The sequence below is a fragment of the Ochotona princeps genome, chromosome 2 (assembly GCF_030435755.1).
Source record: "Ochotona princeps isolate mOchPri1 chromosome 2, mOchPri1.hap1, whole genome shotgun sequence".
NCBI lineage: Eukaryota > Metazoa > Chordata > Mammalia > Lagomorpha > Ochotonidae > Ochotona > Ochotona princeps.
In genome coordinates this window covers 158,187,109-158,206,506 of record NC_080833.1, presented here as the reverse complement: position 1 = coordinate 158,206,506, position 19,398 = coordinate 158,187,109, and the positions used below count along the sequence as shown (strand labels likewise).

General features: G+C 45.6%; 1 protein-coding gene across 7 annotated transcripts in view; it reads left to right on the top strand.

Moving 5' to 3' along the window:
- Positions 1 to 19,398, top strand: part of DNAJB6 (DnaJ heat shock protein family (Hsp40) member B6) — a 65,346-nt gene that overhangs the window by 17,549 nt on the left and 28,399 nt on the right. For 4 of the 7 annotated variants that reach the window (XM_058660655.1, XM_058660656.1, XM_058660654.1 and 1 more), the window contains exons 3-5: positions 1,547 to 1,656; positions 6,516 to 6,575; positions 7,499 to 7,609. In XM_058660655.1, coding sequence (XP_058516638.1) covers positions 1,547 to 1,656; positions 6,516 to 6,575; positions 7,499 to 7,609 — 281 coding nt within the window. Of the gene's footprint in view, positions 1 to 1,546; positions 1,657 to 6,515; positions 6,576 to 7,498; positions 7,610 to 9,718; positions 9,824 to 10,789; positions 11,208 to 19,398 lie in introns of those variants that run through there. The other 3 variants (XR_009244951.1, XM_058660657.1, XM_058660658.1) reach the window with 2 other exon arrangements.

Sequence of the window (19,398 nt, the reverse complement as noted above, 5' to 3'; positions counted from 1 at the left end):
CCTGTGGCACTGGCCTTCCGCGTGAACACTGGTTCTAGTCCTGGCTGCTGACTTCTGAGCCCAATTCCTGCTAATGGTCAGAGACAGCAGCACAGGTTGGCTCAAGGCCTTGGGGCCCTGCACTCATGAGCGACCCAGAAGAAGCCCCTGGTTTCCAACTTTAGACTGGCCCAGCTTGGCTGTTTTGGACATTTACGGAACGAACCAGCAGATGGAAGATTTCTCCCTCTCTATAATACTTCCGAATAAAAAATAGATTTTTTTAAAACATTTTTATTGCATTTCATTTTTTAAAATTAATTACATGGCATTATGTGATACGTTTTTTATGCACTGGGATTCCCCCCGCCCCTCCCCACACCCTTCCCCCCACGGCGGATTGCTCCACCTTGTTGCATTTCCATAGTTCAAATTCAGTTGACATTCTTTCATTGGAGGTATTTACCAAGCATAAAGTCCAGCATCTTACTGTCCTGGTAAGTTTAATGGTTTCTTGGTGAGACCATCTCTGGTCTGAAGGTAGAGCCGGCAGAGTATTATCCCAATCAATTAAAAGCCCCAACATAATATTTCCAACCATTTACAACATTGTGGCATTAATTGACATGGTATTGATTAACCAATATGTTAATAGGAAAATGCAGGTTCTCAACCACAACCTGTGACTTCTTCATAGACATTTCAATTTTGGTTTATATTCAGCTGTGTTCTATACACCTTAAAATGGCTTAGATAGATTTTTAATTAGTTTTTCAAAAAGCGCATAGTTACTGGACCTTGGAAGATGGCCTAGTGACTAAATATTTTACTTGCACATACTTGGATCCCATATGGACACCATGTTGTACCTCCTAGCTGTTGTACCTCCCATCTAACTCCCTCCCTGCTTGTCCGAAAAAGCAGTAGAAGGTGGCCCAAAGCCTTTCAGGACCCTGCCACCCACATGGGAGACGTGGAAGAAGCTCATGGCTCCTGGCTTCAGATTGGCCCAGCTATGTTTGTTGTGGTCACTTGGAGAGTGAACCAGTGGATGGAAGATTTATATCTGCCTTTAAAAAGAAAAAGAAACAGATGGTTATTAGGCTAATTAAAACCTTGAAACAGACTGTGACTTTATTTGTAGAATCTTTGCAGAGGTTGTGTTTGAACCTTGAATCTGAAATGGAGCAGGTGTTGCTCTTCTGTAGTTGTTGGTTTGCCTTATCTGGCTGATGTGCTGTGGAGTGGCTTGGCTGAGGGAATCTGGAAATTTACTGCAACCAACATCCCTTTTCTCCATCAATTTATATACTTAATCACTATAAATACATGGACATTTTGATCATCAGATATTTTCACATTTTCCTTTTTCTGGAGATGTTGTTATTTCTCTGTGGATTTAGAAGTTGTATAATTTATTCTGGTAGCAAGGGAGACGTTACAATTGAAATTGGAATTTATCTCACTAGTTAGCAGCTTTGGAGCTATTTGCTTGATCATGGTTCGAAAATCCAGTTGATTTCTGAATTTCTGGTATGATTGATCATTTTGATTTTTTTTTTCCAAGATACCGGAAACTGGCACTGAAGTGGCACCCAGATAAAAATCCTGAGAATAAAGAAGAAGCAGAGAGAAAATTCAAACAAGTGGCCGAGGCCTATGAGGTGTTATCTGACGGTGAGTAATGCTGGCCTTCTGTGGCACTTTGGGGTTGTAGGTTAGAGTGGCCGCAGAGGGCGAGCAATTGGGGTGTTCTCAAGACTGATGTAATAGGATCACTCCCAGGTGAGTCTGGGAGCCACTGAGTTTTCGTTTTTCTTAAAATGATTTCAGCTCGTACAGTTAAGTATGAGTGCTGAAAGAGCATCTGAACTCCCAGCATTTTCTGCTAAGATGGCGCTCTGAAAATGGTTTGTGTACATACCTTTAGTCTGTAGAGATAGTGTTATAGTGTTACAGGTCTCAGATCACTGTTCATGATTGTTACTTTGGCCATCTGACGATCACCACTGCCCTACTTGAAAATAGTGCCTTGTTAATGGGGTAAGCTTACTGTTTGAAAGGACTTCTTCACTGGAGGAAGTAATTGAGCACACAGTTTGTATTTAGGCTTTAAGGCTTCTGTTTTTTTTTTTTTTTTTAAACTACTGTAGGTATCAAATGTTATTTGTTTTTAGATCTGTTGGCTTGGTTTCAGAAATAGGTGAAAAGTCAGAGATCAGCTAGATGCAGATTATTAAGGTGCATGGAACAGTGTCAGAGACTTCAGCTACCACCAAGGCCTCGGTGTGCTGTAGAGTGGAAACCCAGGGTGAGTAAAGGTGGAGACATTTAAAAAAATTAGGAAAGTGAATCAGTGACCATATAGGATCTAAGCGTGCCTACATCAGGTCAAGTAGCAAGTCACTTTACAAAGAGTTTCTTTTTTACAGATTTATTTTATTTTTATTGGAGAGGCAGATATACAAAGAGTGAGCAGGAGAGACAGAGAGGAAGATCTTCCGTCCGATGATTCACTCCCCAAGTGACCGCAAGGGCCGGTGCTGCGCCAATCCGAAGCCAGGAGCCAGGAACTTCCTCCAGATCTCCCACACGAGTGCCGGGTCCCAAAGCTTTGGACCGTGCTCGACTACTTTTCCAGGCCACAGGCAGGGAGCTGGGTGGGAAGTGGAGCAGCCGGGATTAGAACCAGTGCCCATATGGGATCCCGACGTGTTCAAGGCGAGGGCTTTAACTGTTAGGCAACTGCGCCGGGCCCTCAAAGAGTTTTGTGAAAGAACCCTCAATAACCATCCCTCAGCTTCAACAGTTAGCAGCATATGACCAGTTTTGCTTTATGTGGTAATAAGCAAAATTTTCTGTCTCTTTTTTTAAAGGACATTTTAAGACTTAATTTTGTGGAAAGGCATATTTACAGCAAAAAGGAAAGAGAGAAAGATTGTTTATCCATTGATTCATTCCTGAAATGGCTGCAACAGGTGGCTAGAGCCAAGTCCGCCAGAGGCCAGGAGCCAGGGCCACCAAGGCTCTCCAGCATGGGTGCAGGAACCCACACTGCTGAGCTGTCCTCCATTGCTTTCCCAGGTCATTCTCAGAGAGCGCACTGAATTGGAAATGGAATAGCTGGGACACAAACCAGTGTGGCACTTACAAGTGGAAAACTAGCCTATCTAGCTACCACATTGTCCCTGTTTACGTTTTATTTGAAAGGCAGACAGAGACAGAGAGTGAGCTTGCTGGTTCACTCGCCACATGTCTGCCTCAGTTGAGGCAAGGCCAGGCTGACGTGAGGAACCTCCCACTTGATGCAGGTGTCCCTGTGTGCGAGTCAGGAACCCAGGTACTTAAGCTGTAACCTGCCGCTCAGCATGGAACTCTGGTACAGGGCTTGGGGTGTCTCAGTGACGTCTTAGTGGTGCACCAAGCCGTTAAATCCTCCCATTTGTTTTTGAGAAACCCCAGATAACTTGTTTTTTGAATAACCTGTTACTATCACTTAAAAATGTTTTGAAATACACCTTGCAACGTCTTTAGCTGTTGGTCCTGATCTCGGCCCCGCTGTTGGCCTCCTTGTTTGGTCCTTGATGGTTCTTTGTTCACTCGTGTTGGAGTTACAAATGAGAGGCTAAAATGAAACTGTGTTTACAGGAAGACCTTTAAATTGCCAATTTTGTTCTGTTTAAGTTTGTTCTGCTTTTTTGTGGAGAGTGTAATTTTGATGAGCTCTTAAACATCCTCTGGCCAGTCAAGAGTTCTCCTTTTTAGGTTTAAGTTTTACCTTTTGAATGTTATTTATTTGTAAGGTAAGATTAGAAGATCTGCTGGTTAACTCTCCTTGTCCACGCAGCAAGGGCTGGGCTGATTTGAAGCCAGTAGCCTGGGGAACTCTTGATCTTTGATCTGCTGCTTTCCCAGGCTCATTATCAAGGAGCAGGATTAGAAGTGGAACAGTTAGGACTCAGACAACCGCAAAATGGAATGTTGGCTTTACACATCACTGCCATTCCGCTATGCCACCGTGATGGGTCTCTGCTGTTATCTTTAGAGTCCCCATTATATAAAGCTGGTTAGAGGTGGATTGCTTTTAGAAGCTTGTTTTCTGGGCCCCAGCGCAATGGCGTAGTGGTGAAAGTCTTTGCCTTAAACGTGCTGGGATCCCATATGGGCACCGGTTCTAATCCTGGCAGCTCCACTTCCCATCCAGCTCCCTGCCTTTGGCCTGGGAAAGCAGTTGAGGATGGCCCAAAGCCTTGGGACCCTGCACCCATGTGGGAGACCCGGAAAGAAGTTCCTGACTCCTGGCTTCGGATTGGCGCAGCACCGGCCATTGCAGTCACCTGGGGAGTGAACCATTGGACAGAAGATCTTCTCTGTCTCTCCTCCTCTCTGTACATCTGTCTTCCCAATAAAAATAAATAAATCTGTAAAAAAAAGCCTGTTTTCGCATTTTTTGAGTGCCATATACAGGTGAGATTCAGGTGGATTTAGTTTTATTATTTTTTTTCTTCTTTTTTTCCTGAGTTGCTAGTATGGTAAGACTTGACATTCTTTTGTTCCTCTGGAAGGGCTACTGAGGCTAAGGATTAGAATCGCCTCTGTCTGCAGTTTCTACCAAAGTTAGGCCTTGCCCTGCTCATAATGATTTTTAATTTTATTATATTTTAAAGATATATTTTTACTGGAAAGGCAGATATGCATAGAGAAGGAGATACAAAAAGATCTTCCATGTGCTGGTTCACTCCCCACGTGGCCACTACATTCAGAACTAAGCTAATCCGGAGCTAGGAACTTCTTCCAGGTCTCCCATGTGCGTGCAGGTTCCCTAGGTTTTGAGTCATCCTCTACTGCTTTCCCAGACCATAAGCAGAGAGCTGGAGGGAAGTGAAGCAGCTGGGCTGAGAACCTGTACCCATATGGGATCCTGGCAGTTGCAAGGCAAGGACTTTGGCTCTAGGCCGTTGTGCCACGCCCATAACATTTAAAAATTTTTTTTAACAATTACATGTTTTGAGAGGCTGACAGTATGCCACATTGGGCTAATCCTCTGCCCTGTGGCTCTGGCATCCAGTTGCTCTACTTCTGATCCAGATGTCTGCCTGTGGCATGGGAAAGCATTGGAGGATGGCCCAAAAGTGTGAGATTCTATAACAAGGTGGGGGACCCAGAAGAAGCTCCTGGCTCCTGGCTCCGGATTGGTTCTGCTGTGGCCATTGTAATCATTTGGAGAATGAACCAACAGATGAAGGACCCTCTCTTTCATCTCTCCTCTCTATATAATCTGCCTTTCAAATACAGCAAATGAATCTTACTTGGAAAGGCAGAGTGATGAAGATAGAAAGAATTGAGAAACAGATCTAGCACTGTTGCATTCCCCAAGAGGCTGCAACAGCCAGCCCGAGACCGGCCGAAAGAAGAGATGGAGGACTCCAGCCTGTTCTCACTCGTGGGTGATAGGCCGTGTCCTCCCATCGGTCCCTCCCTCCTTGGGCTTGTTGGTGGGGGGCTGAATTGGAAGCTGAGTAGCCGTGACAGCCACCACCACCTCTGTGATATAGGCACTGGCACTGCAAGCAGTGGTTTAATTCCCTTCCTTGTAAAATTAGCTATAGTTTTGGTCTATGGCACAAAAAGAAACTGTTCTGTGATGGTTCTTGAAATAAAAAGGAACAGGATTAGGTTGGGAATAATTTTTCACTTGGTAATGTGTTTCTGGTAGCAAAGAAAATGAACAGAATAAATATTTTAATTTGTGTGTAATAGTCCTAAAATTCATAACATCTGACTTTTTTAGTAGAGATTTCAGATTTCTCCCTTTTGCCTCCTTTTTAAAAAAAATATTGGTGGCTTAAGTTCTTAGAATTTTTTAAGATGTATTTTTATTACCATTTGAGGAAGAACCTTGGAGCAGGCCCTACATCTGGGACCTGGGGAGGGTGGGAAATTGAGTGGGCCTTCTCCCTGAATACCCCCTTTTAAACGTGAAGGAAACAATATGGAAATAGTAGTCTTACCCACTTTCCTATAGCTCTTGAACCTTTTTACCCTAATGAACTGTGTAAATATTGTCAAAAATATAATAAATTTAAAGAAGATTTATTTTTATTGCAAAGTCAGATTTACAGAAAGAAGGAAAGAGAGAAAGAGAGAGAGAGCGCTTCTGTCTATTGGTTCATTCCCCAAATAGCTTCAACGGCTGGTGCTGAGCTGATCTGAGGTAGCAGCCAGGAGCTTCTGGGTCTCCCACGTGGATGCAGGGTCCCAAGGCTTTGGGCCGTCCTCAACTTCTTTCCCAGGCCACAGAGAGCTGGATGGGAAGTGGAGCAGCCAGGATACAAACTGGTTCTGGTACCCATATGGGATACTGACTGATCCAAGGCGAGAGCTTTAGCCACTAGGCTACCATGCAGGCCCAAACCCTTACAATTCTTATAATGGAATATTAAAAGCTGACTTATAACTTGAAAAATTCCTTACCTATTGAAATTCAAGGGTCTGAAAAAATACTTGACTTTAATGTCTCTCTTTACAATTTATAGCTAAAAAACGGGACATCTATGACAAATACGGCAAAGAAGGATTAAATGGTGGCGGAGGAGGTATGTGTATGATAGATTCCCTTGGCTCTTTACAAAGAGTTGAATTTGTTTTGTTTTGCAATTGTGAATTACTTAGTGCCTTGGTTAGAGTCTGTGTGATAGTAGCTACACATACATCCTCAGAAGTGGGCTGAAGTGGAGAGCAAAAGATATTTTATCCTATAAAGTGCATGTGTATATGGCATGGATGTAATTTGTAATGTGTTTACACTATCAAGTCAGCACAAGAACAACTTGTGCTGCAAAAAAACTAAACTAGGTTTACTTCAAGGTGTCGCCTGGAGTTTGGTTTTGTTATGTAGGGAGCAGCTTGATTCGTCGCTTACAAATAAAGCCCTGAAGCTATTCTTAATTGTCATTAATGGTGATAAGTACAATGTGTACTATATGTTGTTGTAGCTTTAGAGAGTGAGAAATACTTGGTTTAAACAAAAAAATTTATTCATTTATTTGAAATTCAGAACTAGAGGGAGAGACAGATCTTCCATCTGCCGGTTCACTGCCCTAAGTGGCAGCAACAGCCATGTCTGGGCCAGGCTCTCGAGGAGCCAGGAAATACTTCTGGGTCTCCATGAGGGTGACAGGAACCCAAACACTTGGACCGTATTCCACTGCTTTTCTGGCTGCAGCAGAGAGCTGGATCAGAAGTGGAACAGAGGAACTGGTGCACCTGTGGTTTGTTGGAGGCACAGCTATGGGTAATGCTAGCCCGTGAAGGGATCATTTCTGTGACTTTGCAGGATTGGTTTCCACGTGCTCGGTTGTCAGTTCTAGGTAGGGTACGTGTATTTTTAAAACTTGTGCTTTAGGTTTGACAACCCCAGATTTAGGACAAGTTTCCATGATTTACATGATGCTCTGCAAATAATGCCTGCCTAAAATGCCAAAATTTGTGAAGTAAGAGAGCTGCTGTGTTTCTGCAGGTGGAAGTCATTTTGACAGTCCCTTTGAATTTGGCTTTACATTCCGTAACCCAGAGGATGTCTTCAGGGAGTTTTTTGGCGGAAGGGACCCATTTTCGTTCGACTTTTTTGGTAAGTTAAATCACTTGAATCATAACTGATGAGACCTGGTGTGTCTGTGTCCCAAATAATGATTGACAACTGCTGTTTCTGTTTAGTTAACATTGTTATTATGTTCTTTTGTTAATAAACTTTGTATTGAAGCAACGTATGCACTTGTAAAACCTCCTTTTTGAAAGCTTTGGAACTTACAAAGGAACAATAATGAAGTTTTAGTACATTTTCTTTCTCTTTGCAAGGCCCTATGCTTCTTGCTTTTGCCCAGCTGAGGGGTGCTGTCTTGGAAATGCTGTTTCATTCTTGCACATGAATGATTTTTGTATTAATTTGCCATAGAATGTTCCCATCCATCATAGCTCTGCTTTTGAGAATGCATTTGTTCTGTAAACCTGTGTTTTTGCATTTCTTTTCCTTCTGATGGTGTGTGGTGGCTGTATTTACAGTTAGTGAAGGAAGACCCCCTTAAGGCAAAGGCAGTAGAGGGTCAGGGGAGGAGCTTGTGTTGATGGAGGCAGAGCAGATTTCGTGCTGTTTAGCTGTTGAGAAAGTGGATTTTTCACTACCTGCATCTCTTCCTCCTGATGCCTGCCCCTCGGCTTTCCTGGGATCTCAGTGTCAGGTCCCTTGTTAGCTGCTCACCTGTGAGAGCAGGACTGTGTGTTTGCTTTGGCCAGTTTAGTCTGATTCATTCCGGGAGGAAAGATCCTGCATGTCTCTCCTTCATTGCCTGGTGCGTGGTGAAGGGACCACATGCCAGCAGCCACTGTGCAGAAGGAAGAACGAAGAAAAGTGTGCCTACAGTTAATACAGGGACACAAGTGGATCCTCTGCCTCGCACAGGCGTGAAGAGGAGTAATTTGCTGCGCTTACCTGGTACGTAATCCTCCAGTTTATCCCAAAGAGGAATTCCTCGAAATTTTCCCTATTTCATGGTGTGGCTTGACTTGAAGAGAGTACTACACTTTCATGCAATGAAAACATGTGGTGTTGAACTGCAGCCAAGCAGGGGAATGTTCATGTTAAGAAGGGTGTAGGACTGTCATCGTCTCATAGTTAAGAACAAGTTTCCTTTCGTTACTGCTGCCATAAATACAAGATAACTATTGGCAAGGTTTCATGTAAATACTGCAGGATGGTAATGTACAAGAAGTTCTGGATTCTGGACTATTTCAGATTTTCCCATATGCAATAGTACATTTAGTTTTCATAACTAACTTTTGTAGTTGAGATTACTGTTCTAAGAAAAAGTTGAACGAGTATTAGATGATCTTTTGTGCCTTATAAGTTGCCTTTTCATCTCATAATAACCTTTGGCAAGGCTTGAGTTGTTTTTGGGCTCTTTGCAGTGTTGGGGGTTGAAATGTGTTTGGATGCTCTTGAATGTCTCAGTTAGTGGACAAGTGAAAAACATCTGCCCGACTTGTGTGGGCTAAGGTGAACCGGAGGTGACAGAGAGGCTAGTTTAAAGCACCTTTTGTATAGGCGGTTGTATGTCTTTTTTTCTTCTTTTTTAAACTGCTCAAATCTGCTAGTTCACTCCCTAAATGCATGAAGCTATAAGGTTGGGCCTGGTTCAAGCCAGGAATGGAGGACTCGGTTTATTGCTCTTACTTAATTTGAATTTTCCATGTGGGGAAACTGGGGTACAAGTACAGGAGCCAGTTTTATCTGGTTCCCGGGATGTGCATGGACAGGAAGCTGTAATCAGAAGTGCCGCTGGAACAGGAATTTGGGCTCTTTGATGTGGGGTGTAGGTGTTTCCCATGTGGCTTAACCATGTGGAATGTCAATTTTTTTCTTAACATGTTTAAAAAATGTAAAGGGCTATGATCCCATAGTGAATGAATTGTAACTTTATATTTTTCTTGGGGTGCAGGGAGTGGGGGATGACGACAATTTGATATTACAGTGATTTTCCTTGAGTGATTCTTATAAGAGTAAAGCAGCTCTAGAGATTACAGTTAAATGTGAAGGAGCAAGTTTTTATTCTATAGCGCAAGGATGAATTAGTCTTACTGAAGTTAAATACTCCATTTTAGGCATAATTGCTCAGGTTTTACCAGTAGCATAGCCCATGTTTCTCATCATTAGTGTGGCAGTGATGCTTCTTCATTCTTGTAGGTGTTCTAGGTGACTTCCATTTTCAGGCTGTCAGGATTTGCACTCAGGAAAAGAAGTTGCTCCATGGCTACTACGTGTATGAAGTAACTGTGCAGCCGGCTGGTGGTATGTTCAGTGGTAGATGACAGTGAGTGCAGGGCCTGGGAGGAGGGTCTGCTCTATAGATTTCAGTGGATGCTTAGCAGCATCCAGTCATCTGTCCTCCGTAATCACAATGTCCTTTTATCAGCAAATTAGTTTTCTTAGTTTTTTGTTCTAATCCTGAGGTTGCCTTGCACAAACAGTTCATAATCAGCTCTGAAGTACTTCTGAGCTGCACTATGCAGTTGTCAGTGCAGAGCCTTACGTCTTGTAAACTTCACGCTCCCCACATGATGGGGAGGCGCAGGGTGCACAGGCTATGGGCAGAACGAACACTTCTGGGCCTGAGCACCAGGCTCTGCAGAATTAGTGCGTTGTGGCCCAAGGGTTGCTCACTGAGTCTGCTCTGGTGGACCAGCTCAGCCTCCTCTACCACAGCAGCTCTCAGAAAGGCAGTAATGTAGATTTAAGCCTGCACAGAATAATGACTGAAGAATGTTGGAATATATGCAGAACAGTGAGGCGAGCTGGCCGTATTTAACTTCTTTTCAAATGTGGAACAATGAAAATAAGCCTCCTGTCACAATGCTGTTTGGAAAAACTATGTGCCCAATCCGAACTGGGAAGTTTTATAACTTTTAATCTTTACTGAACACCATTACTGAGTAAAATGGTGTTGTAAGAGATGAAAATATGAATCACAGTGCCTTTTGAACCTGTTAGAGACAAATATTCATTTTTATTGTTACTGGGGAAGGGCAAAAGTAAGCTTTACAGTTACTGCCAGAGAGCCCTTAATTTTAGCACCTTAATACTTTTTTCCTTCATGAAAGCCCATTTAATGTAGTGGTGGAAAATCGTTTGGGTACATGGAACTATGTAAAGCAGACTCGGAGGGAAGTATAATTGTATTGAGGGTAAAAATAGCCCCGGGTTTTCTGAGCACTGATGTAATTTTAATGTAGTGAGTCAGTCATTTTACTCTCCCAGGGTTCGAGGAGATGGCCAGTGATGATCTGGAGCCTAGTGAAGAACTAGACCAGCCTGTTTATGAGGAGACAGTGGAAGACATCCCAAGTGAAGAGAACAGTGAGGTTTTGGATGTGGTAACCAGCGAGGAACTGGATGTCTTTAGTGAAGATGAGCCAAGCGAAGGCTATAGCCGGGACCAGGGAGAGCTGCTCAGTGAGGACTTGGAACTCATATCCAGTGAGGATGAAGCCAGTCCCGGGGATGTGGAAGAACTCAGCGAGGAGTGTGAGGAGCTGCTGAGTGAGGAGGAGCACAGCGGGCCGGAGCCGGAGGCACTGCTGGTTCAACAATAAATTGTGCATGGAACTACCTGAGTCTCTTTTATGACAGCTTATATAAAGTTTGTCTAGAATAAAAGTTTATACTAGTGCCTTGAGAGTGTACCTGCTCAGAAACCTTAGCTGCCTTGGTGGTAGAACCCAAGGAATTAAAAACCATGGGGAGCCTTGAAGCATCGGACTTCTTTGCATTGTTTGCAGACCTATAGGTAATGGCCTACGAATACCTGCTGTTTGGATTCTTCCAGCTTCCTAAAGATGCACCATAAGGGTTTTTGTTCTGTTTTTGAAAGATTTATTTCATTTGATTGAAAAGGTGTATCCACAGAGAAAAGGAAAGATCTTCTGCCTGCTGATTCTCCGCAAGTGGTCTGATAGCCAGTGCTGGAACTGTCAGGAGCCAGGATCTTCAGGTCTCCCGTGCAGGTGCATGGTCCCAAGGCTTTGAGCTGTCCTGCACTGCATTTGTGGGCCATAAGCGGGGAGCTGGGCGGAAAGTGGAGCATCTGGGACATGAACTGGCTCCTGTGGGAAATCGGTGCTTGCCAAGGGAGTGATTTAGCCAGCTAAGCCATCACACCAGCATAGCACAAGTTTTGTAACATGGCACTTTTTTTCCCCAAAGATTTATTTATTTTTTAATGGAAAGTCAGATATACAGAGAGAAAGGTCTTCTGTCCGCTGATTCACTTCCCAAGTAGCTGCAACTGCCAGAGTTGCACCAGTCCAAAGCCAGGAGCCAGGAGCTTCCTCCGGGTCTCCCACGTGGGCACAGGGTCCCAAGTCCTTGGGCCGTCCTTGACTGCCTTCCCAGATCACCAGCAGGGAGCTGGATGGGAAGCAGTGCTGCTGGGATTAGAACCAGTGTCCATATGGGATCCTAGCACTTGCATGGCGGGCACTTTAGCCAGTAGTCTACTGCTCCAGGCCCGTAACATTGTAGTTAGTAATGTGTTCAGTATCGCAAACTGAGTGACGCCAGAAATGTCTCACTGTAAACAGTTGGTAAGTCCAAGATAAAGGTGTCATTTTGAAGGGAGAAGAAGTCCTAAGCCTGTTCGTTGCTGATCTCGGATGGTTTTTGGCATATAAGTGGCATTCTTCTTGTGTTCCAGATTGTATATCCTCTGCACTTAGTAAGAGTCTAAATATCTCCTTCTAATTAGGATATTGGTGATTATTACTGGTTTAGGGCCCACTGTAATGAGTCCATTTTAAGCATAATCGATTCCAAAAAAATTTCCAAATTGATACGCATGGTCACTGGGAATTAAGACTCCAGTGTTGGAGCATGGCACAATTCATCATGTAACATTTCTTGGCTAACAGTTTGCCTTAGTTTTTGTTGTAGTTTGTGCAGTGTAGAAGCAGGTGGCAAATTTTGAGAGAAAAAGGAAGAGAAGGCTTTCAGAAGTCACGCTTGAAGAGGATTAGAAGTTAGAAAACTGAAACGCAAATGGGGCACGCGAATCCGCGTGGGTGAATCCCTCGTGGGAGCCTGTGTTCTGTGTCTGCGCTGTCATGGTGCCACGGTGATCTGTGTGTAGTTAGTGCTCTTTGATTACTCAGCCAGCTTTCCTGGGACATATAACTGTAAGCATGTCACTGCGGAAGGGAAGGGGTCTGGTCTGCGAAGTATCCATGACAGGAATGTACTAGACCGACTTCCATTTGCCTTGCGTAAGAGGACACTTTGGCATGTGCACTCTAATACTTAAGCTTGGTGTGCAAGTATTGTTTCTTCTGAGCTTCTGTAGTCTGTCATATGCAGGCTGAGCTTACCCAGCTGACATTTTCTTGGAGTACATTCCAAATCAGGCCATGGCATTCTGCAGTTTTGAAAGCTCTGGATGAGGTGTTTTGGTGTGGCATGAAAGTCTTTCATCTTCATTTACAATTCTGACAAGTGAGAATGAATGCCGGGTTAGTGTGTCTCAGGTGTGTGTGTGTGTGGGTTTTTTTTTTTTGGTATTGTAATTGGTTTTTTTCAAAGATTTATTTATTTTTATTGGAAAGGCAGACTTACAGCATGAAGGAGAGATAGAGAGGAAGGATCTTCCATTCACTGGTTCACTCCCCAGTTGGCCACAATGGCCAGAGCTGATGAGAAGCCAGAAGCCAGGAGCTTCTTCCAGGTCTCCCACGCGAGTGCAGGGTCCCAAGGCCTTGGGCTGTCTTCGACTGTTTTCCCAGGCCAAAAACAGGGAGCTGGATGGGAAGTTGAGCAGCCAGGAGAAGAACCGGCTCTCATATGGGATACCAGGTGGGTATGGCAAGGACTTAAGCCACTAGGCTACCGTGCTTGGCTCTGGAATTGATTTTAAGACATTTGTTTCCTCTTTCTGTTGTCCACTCTATCCCTCAAGGGAGAGGAAATGGTCCTTCTTTTTTTTTTTTTTATTTATTTTATTTTTATTACAAAGTCAGATATACTGAGAGGAGGAGAGATAGAGAGGAAGTGGAGCTGCCGGGATAAGAACCAGCAGCCATATGGGATCAAGGCGAGGACCTTAGCCACTAGGCCACGCCGCCGAGCCCGGTCCTTCTTTTTTAAATTGAAAACTGAGAATTTGTTTTTTTAAAAAGGATTTATTTGCTCTCAACTGAACTTGAGCTGTGGTTATGCAACAAAGTGGAGGAATCCACCATGGTGGGAGGGTTTGGGGAGGGGTGGGGAGAATCCAAGTATCTATGAAACTGTGTCACATAATACAATGTAATTAATGAAGTTAAATAATAAATAATTAAAAAAAAAAAGGATTTATTTGCAAGGTAGAGTGAGTTAAGGACAGGGATAAAAACAGACTACCAGAATGTCCACACAGTTGGGTCAGGTTGGGCCAGGCGGAAGCCAGGAGTCAGGAATTCCATGTGGTCTTCACATGATGGAGGTAGCGGAGGTCCAACCCCTTGACCCCTCCTCTGCTCTCCTGGTAACTGTAGCATGGCACTGAATGGGCAGTGGGGCAGCCGGGGTTGAGGCCGTGGTATCCCTCCCTGGAACTCTGAGGAGACTTTATCTTCCATCCCGAGGTTGCTTGAGCTGTGTCATCAGATATGCAAGCTTTGCTATTTCCTGTTTGCTGAGTCTCCTGAGGTCAGAACTGTGTGCCCTGTTTGCATGACTGAGACCTCTGTAGGGTTTTTCTGTCATCTCACAGCTCACTGCTGTGTTCACTGTGCTCACTGTACTCACTGTGCTCACTGCTGTGCTCACTGTGCTCACTGTACTCACTGTGCTCACTGCTGTGCTCACTGCTGTGCTCACTGCTCACTGTGCTCACTGTGCTCGCTACTGTGCTCACTGCTGTGCTCACTGCTCACTGTGCTCACTGCTGTGCTCACTGCTCACTGTGCTCGCTACTGTGCTCACTGCTGTGCTCACTGCTCACTGTGCTCACTGCTGTGCTCACTGTGCTCACTGCTGTGCTCACTGTGCTCACTGCTGTGCTCACTGCTCACTGTGCTCACTGCTGTGCTCACTGTGCTCACTGCTCACTGTGCTCACTGCTCACTGTGCTCACTGCTCACTGTGCTCACTGCTCACTGTGCTCACTGTGCTCTGTGCTCACTGCTGTGCTCACTGCTGTGCTCACTGCTCACTGCTCACTGTGCTCACTGCTCACTGTGCTCACTGCTCACTGTGCTTACTGTGCTCACTGCTGTGCTCACTGCTGTGCTCACTGCTTGCTGTGCTCACTGCTGTGCTCACTGCTCACTGTGCTCACTATTGTGCTTGCTGTGCTCACTGCTGTGCTCACTGCTGTGCTCACTGTGCTCACTGCTCACTGTGCTCACTGCTGTGCTCACTGCTGTGCTCACTGCTCACTGTGCTCACTGCTGTGCTCACTATTGTGCTTGCTGTGCTCACTGCTGTGCTCACTACTGTGAACAAGGAGCCTGGCAACTATCGTTCAGTCCTCAAGCTCCTTGAAGTAACAGGGATGATGAATTTTGTAGTCTAAAGCTGAAGTTAAGCATTGTGTAACCATTTCTGTGATTGCAAGGAGGGGTTTACAGAGGAGATAGTCTAGTTGTGTTTTGAGGCTATTAGAATTCTCTTACTGGGGTGGTTTGGATGAGCCTCTTGTTTTTTCTGAATTTGGATTTGTAGCAGTGTGCTTCATTAGTTCATATATTATTGACATATTGGTCTTATCCAGGAATACCTAGAATATTTGACCAAATAATTGGATACCCTCACAGCCCAATCAAATAGACACATGTCTATTCCTTGTTAATGCAGCACTCGTAAGAGAACAAGGTCATAATTAACAGCTAACATGAAAACCCACTGTGCTTTGGCTAGGGGAGATAAGATGCTTGAGCCACCTATAGTTCCTGATAATGCTGTAACTAAATAGCCAATATGTCCACCTGCAATAAAAATGGAAGCAAAGATACTTGCTGAATATACACTATCTGTACGAAGGTGTTCCTTTTTTTTTAAAAAAAAAAAGGGATTTATTTATTTTTATTACAAAGTCAGATATACAGAGAGAAGAGACAGAAAGGAAGATCTTCTGCCCGATGATTCACTCCCCAGGTGACCACAACGGCCGGTGCTGCGCCGATCCAAAGCCAGGAACCTGGAACCTCTTCCGGGTCTCCCATGCGGATGCAGGATCCCAAATCTTTGGGCCATCCTCTACTGTTTTCCCAGGCCACAAGCTGGGAGCTGGATGGGAAGTGGAGCTGCCGAGATTAGAACCGGCGCCCATATGGGATCCCGGGGCTTTCAGGGTGAGGACTTTAGCTGCTAGGCCACGCCACCAGGCCCTACAAAGGTGTTCCTAACCATGGCAGTTGCGTCCTGATTTCTGCAGCTTTTTGTGGGCCCAGGGAACCCTTTCCCCACCACTCATCCTGTGTGCTTTGGTCGGTCAGCACATGCCTCCATTGGCTCTTCACATGTTGCAGCAAATAGAAAATAAATTGATAGCACATTTGACTGAGATATTTTTGTCTTCTATAATTCATATTGTTAAAAATCATAATATCTAATACATACTGAAAGATACTGGAAATGAGCAAGGTTTTGCCCTGGTTCTGTTCCCGGTCAGGCCACTATGGTTGGCTTTTGGTGTGTGATACCTGTGGCCTTTTTAAATAACTTTGTAATATTTAACATTTGTACTTTAACCTGTGCTTAGAAACATGCCTGCTCCTTTGTCGGGCAGTTATTTTCACTGTCAGTAATGCTTTGAAGTTTGAGTACAGCATATATGATATAGGTTATCATGTTTTCACTAAGTATTTTTTAAGAAAAATGTTTATAGTTTTTGATGACTTTCACATAATTGATTAGGTTGTGAAGGGCCAAGGGCTAGAGGAAAGTGAGACCATTGTTTCCACATTGTTTTTTTTTTCCTGTATCTGGATGAAAAGGGGCTAGATAAGGGGAGAAGCCACATCTGGCTTCCCAACTATCCCAGGGTCCCCCTTGTGGGGCACACTCCGAGGGTCTGCTCAGTTGATTTTGATAGTTCAGCAATTCTGAATTGCTGTCAGTCTCAACACTCCAATCACTATGAGATCTCTCCAGAGTCGACTCCCTGGCGTATTTCACCTGAGAGTCTCCATTTGCCCAGATACTCACTGCCAGTGCTTGGCTAGGGTAGCTGATCAATTGCTCTGTCTAGTACTAGGTGTCCTTTGCAGGCTCTAGTATACTGCCGTATCCTCCATGTGCATCTGAATATGCTGTCCACGGCTCCGTCTAAGCCATTAATGAGGCCCAGCTCTGACACTTGTACTGCACGATCAGACCATGGAATCTGCAGTTCTCTCCATGGTTGGGGTTCTAAGTCCAGCAGTTCAGTTGGTAGAGAATCGCCAAAGAATCCTCATCTGAGGGCATCCCAGACCTGATTCTTGGGTGCGCTTGCCAATACAGGGTTTGACACAGTCCATTTTCCAAATCAGCCTACGCACACACTGGTGGTTGCAGTTGCTGGGTCAGTTCTGTCTCCAGCCTGTGTTATAGTCTGGCTCAATCCTGCCCACCAGATACTCGGCCTTCATGCAATTCAGTGGGGGTGCAGCCTGGTCGGAACGACCCCAAATAACCCCTGCTAGGCCCATCCCCTGCCCTGGTTCCTGTGCTTGCCGGTATGTACAGCAGACTGGTCTAGTCTGTCCCATATCCCATTCAGCTCTGTGTGTGGATGGGCATTGAAGCCTAGTTCATCCCGACCAGCCCCTCTATCCAGTCCACACTGGTGTCTGCGGGTACCACCATCTGTCTACCTATGCCTGCCCCCAGTCCTGGTTCTCATTCTCACTGGTGGGAGTGGCAACCCAAGAGGGGGTTCCCACTGTTTCCTTGATGGGCCCACTCCTGCTCCTGGATCTTGAGCTCTCCAGGTGGTTCTGCTGTTTAGTCTGACAGAATTAGCTCCCACTGCCAGCATCTACCAGCTGATGTTGGCAAAGCCCAACCACCCCTCACCCACTCTGGCTTATGCATGCACCAGAAGGTTTAGATTGGCTCAGCTTAGCTCTGCACTGATCCACCAACGTGTAGGCCACCTGGTATTGTGTCCCTGCCCGGTCTGGTCTGCCCCTATCCCAACTCAAGCTGTCCAGTGGGGGTAGTGGCCCAGCAGGGAGGGTCCCCCTTCCCCTCCCTGCACAGCCCCTATTGGTTTGCCTTCCCACTCCCTGGGTCTCACGTGTGCTGGTTTGCTGCTTTGACCCAGTCTGGCATGACCCGCCTCACCTTAGTATTTGCCAGTGGGTGCTGTAGCCTGGCCAGACCCGGCCCCACCCCCAGTTGCAGTGCACACTGGTTGGGGGGTATAGCCTAGCCCAACCCTGGCAGCCCCCAATACCAGCCCTAATGTGGACTGCCTGGTATTGTGGCCCTGGCATGGCCTACACCCTATTCTTTTATTTGCTAGCAAGTGATAATGAACTGGTCCAGCCTGTTTTTCCCCAGACCTGAGCCAAATATATGCCAGTGGGTAGCGTAAGCTGGCCTGGACTGTGTTGCTCCCTGACTGGGTCTTGCGCTCACCTTGTCCTGTCAGAGGAGTTGCCAAGCTCCTTCAGCAGAACCTCTCCAAATGCTAGATCTCACACACACTGGTGGGTACATGTGCCAGCCCTACTTAATCTACCTCCTATCCTAGCATGAACATTGACCTTTCCTGACCAGCCCTTACCCAAACCCTTACCCATTCCAGTTCTTCTTGTTGGGTGCTAATGCACAGCTCACACTTGGCTCCACGGGGCAGAACCTAGCCCAGTCTGTTTTATACCCACCCTGGTTCTCATGAGCACCAGTGGTGCTGCAGTCTAGCCCAGCCTGGCGCATCCCGGACCAAGCCCACATGCCTGCTGGTTAGTGTCTTGGCCGAGCCTAATGTGACCTTTCCCTGTTCCGTCACTCACTGTCAGGTGCTGGAGTCTGGCCCTGCCAAACAGGCTCCCACCCCTAGCTTTTGTGTGGACTAGCGTGTGTTGGTCAGCAGTGACCCATGGTAACAAGCTCAAGCCCAGCTCAGGTCTCCCAGGTGAGATGTTGCATCGGTCTGACCTGTAAAGGTCTTCTAGGGTCTCTTATGCAATACACCAGGTCTCTGTTCCCTTGCTTACCTGCAAGTACAGTGGCCTTGTCATTGGGAGTCCCTTAGGAGTCATTCTTTACCTGAAAGATACTCCCACAGCAGTCCTCCCTACCCAATAATCCCCTTGCTGCTTTCCCTAATCAATCCACAATCCCTATGCTCAGGAGTGTATGGGTTCTTAAGCCCAGCCTTCCGAAGTCCAGTGGATATGTGCTGGTCCAGAGGTCTGCCTGCCCAGCAGTCTCAGCCTCCTGGCACATGTGCTGGCTTGGTGCCTTACCCCTCCACAGACCCAAGATCCAGGCTCATTGACGTTTTCCAGGATTGACCCACCAGCACACCAGGGCAGTGTGCTGACCTGGGGCTCTTCCCCTCCCCTCTTCTTACCCTGGAACAAGCACTTGAGGAAATCCCCAGGTCCACTCCAATTACCTGGAGGTGAGCTCCTATGTCCCTACCTGCCCACCGGTGCAATGCCCCTAGCCCTCTCCCCCAACCCACATCCATAGGCTTCCCAGTGAGTCACCACCCCTGGGCCCTGACTTCACTAAGTATTTCTTAAGGGATAACCTAACCATAACAAAGACTAAACTGATGGGGCTAATCTTACTTTAATTTTCAAAGAGTGTTAAGTATTTCTAGTTGTAATACAATGCCTATCTGTTAGTATTTTCAATTATAATATCTTAAAATACAGTGTAGTATTTGCTAGTTAATG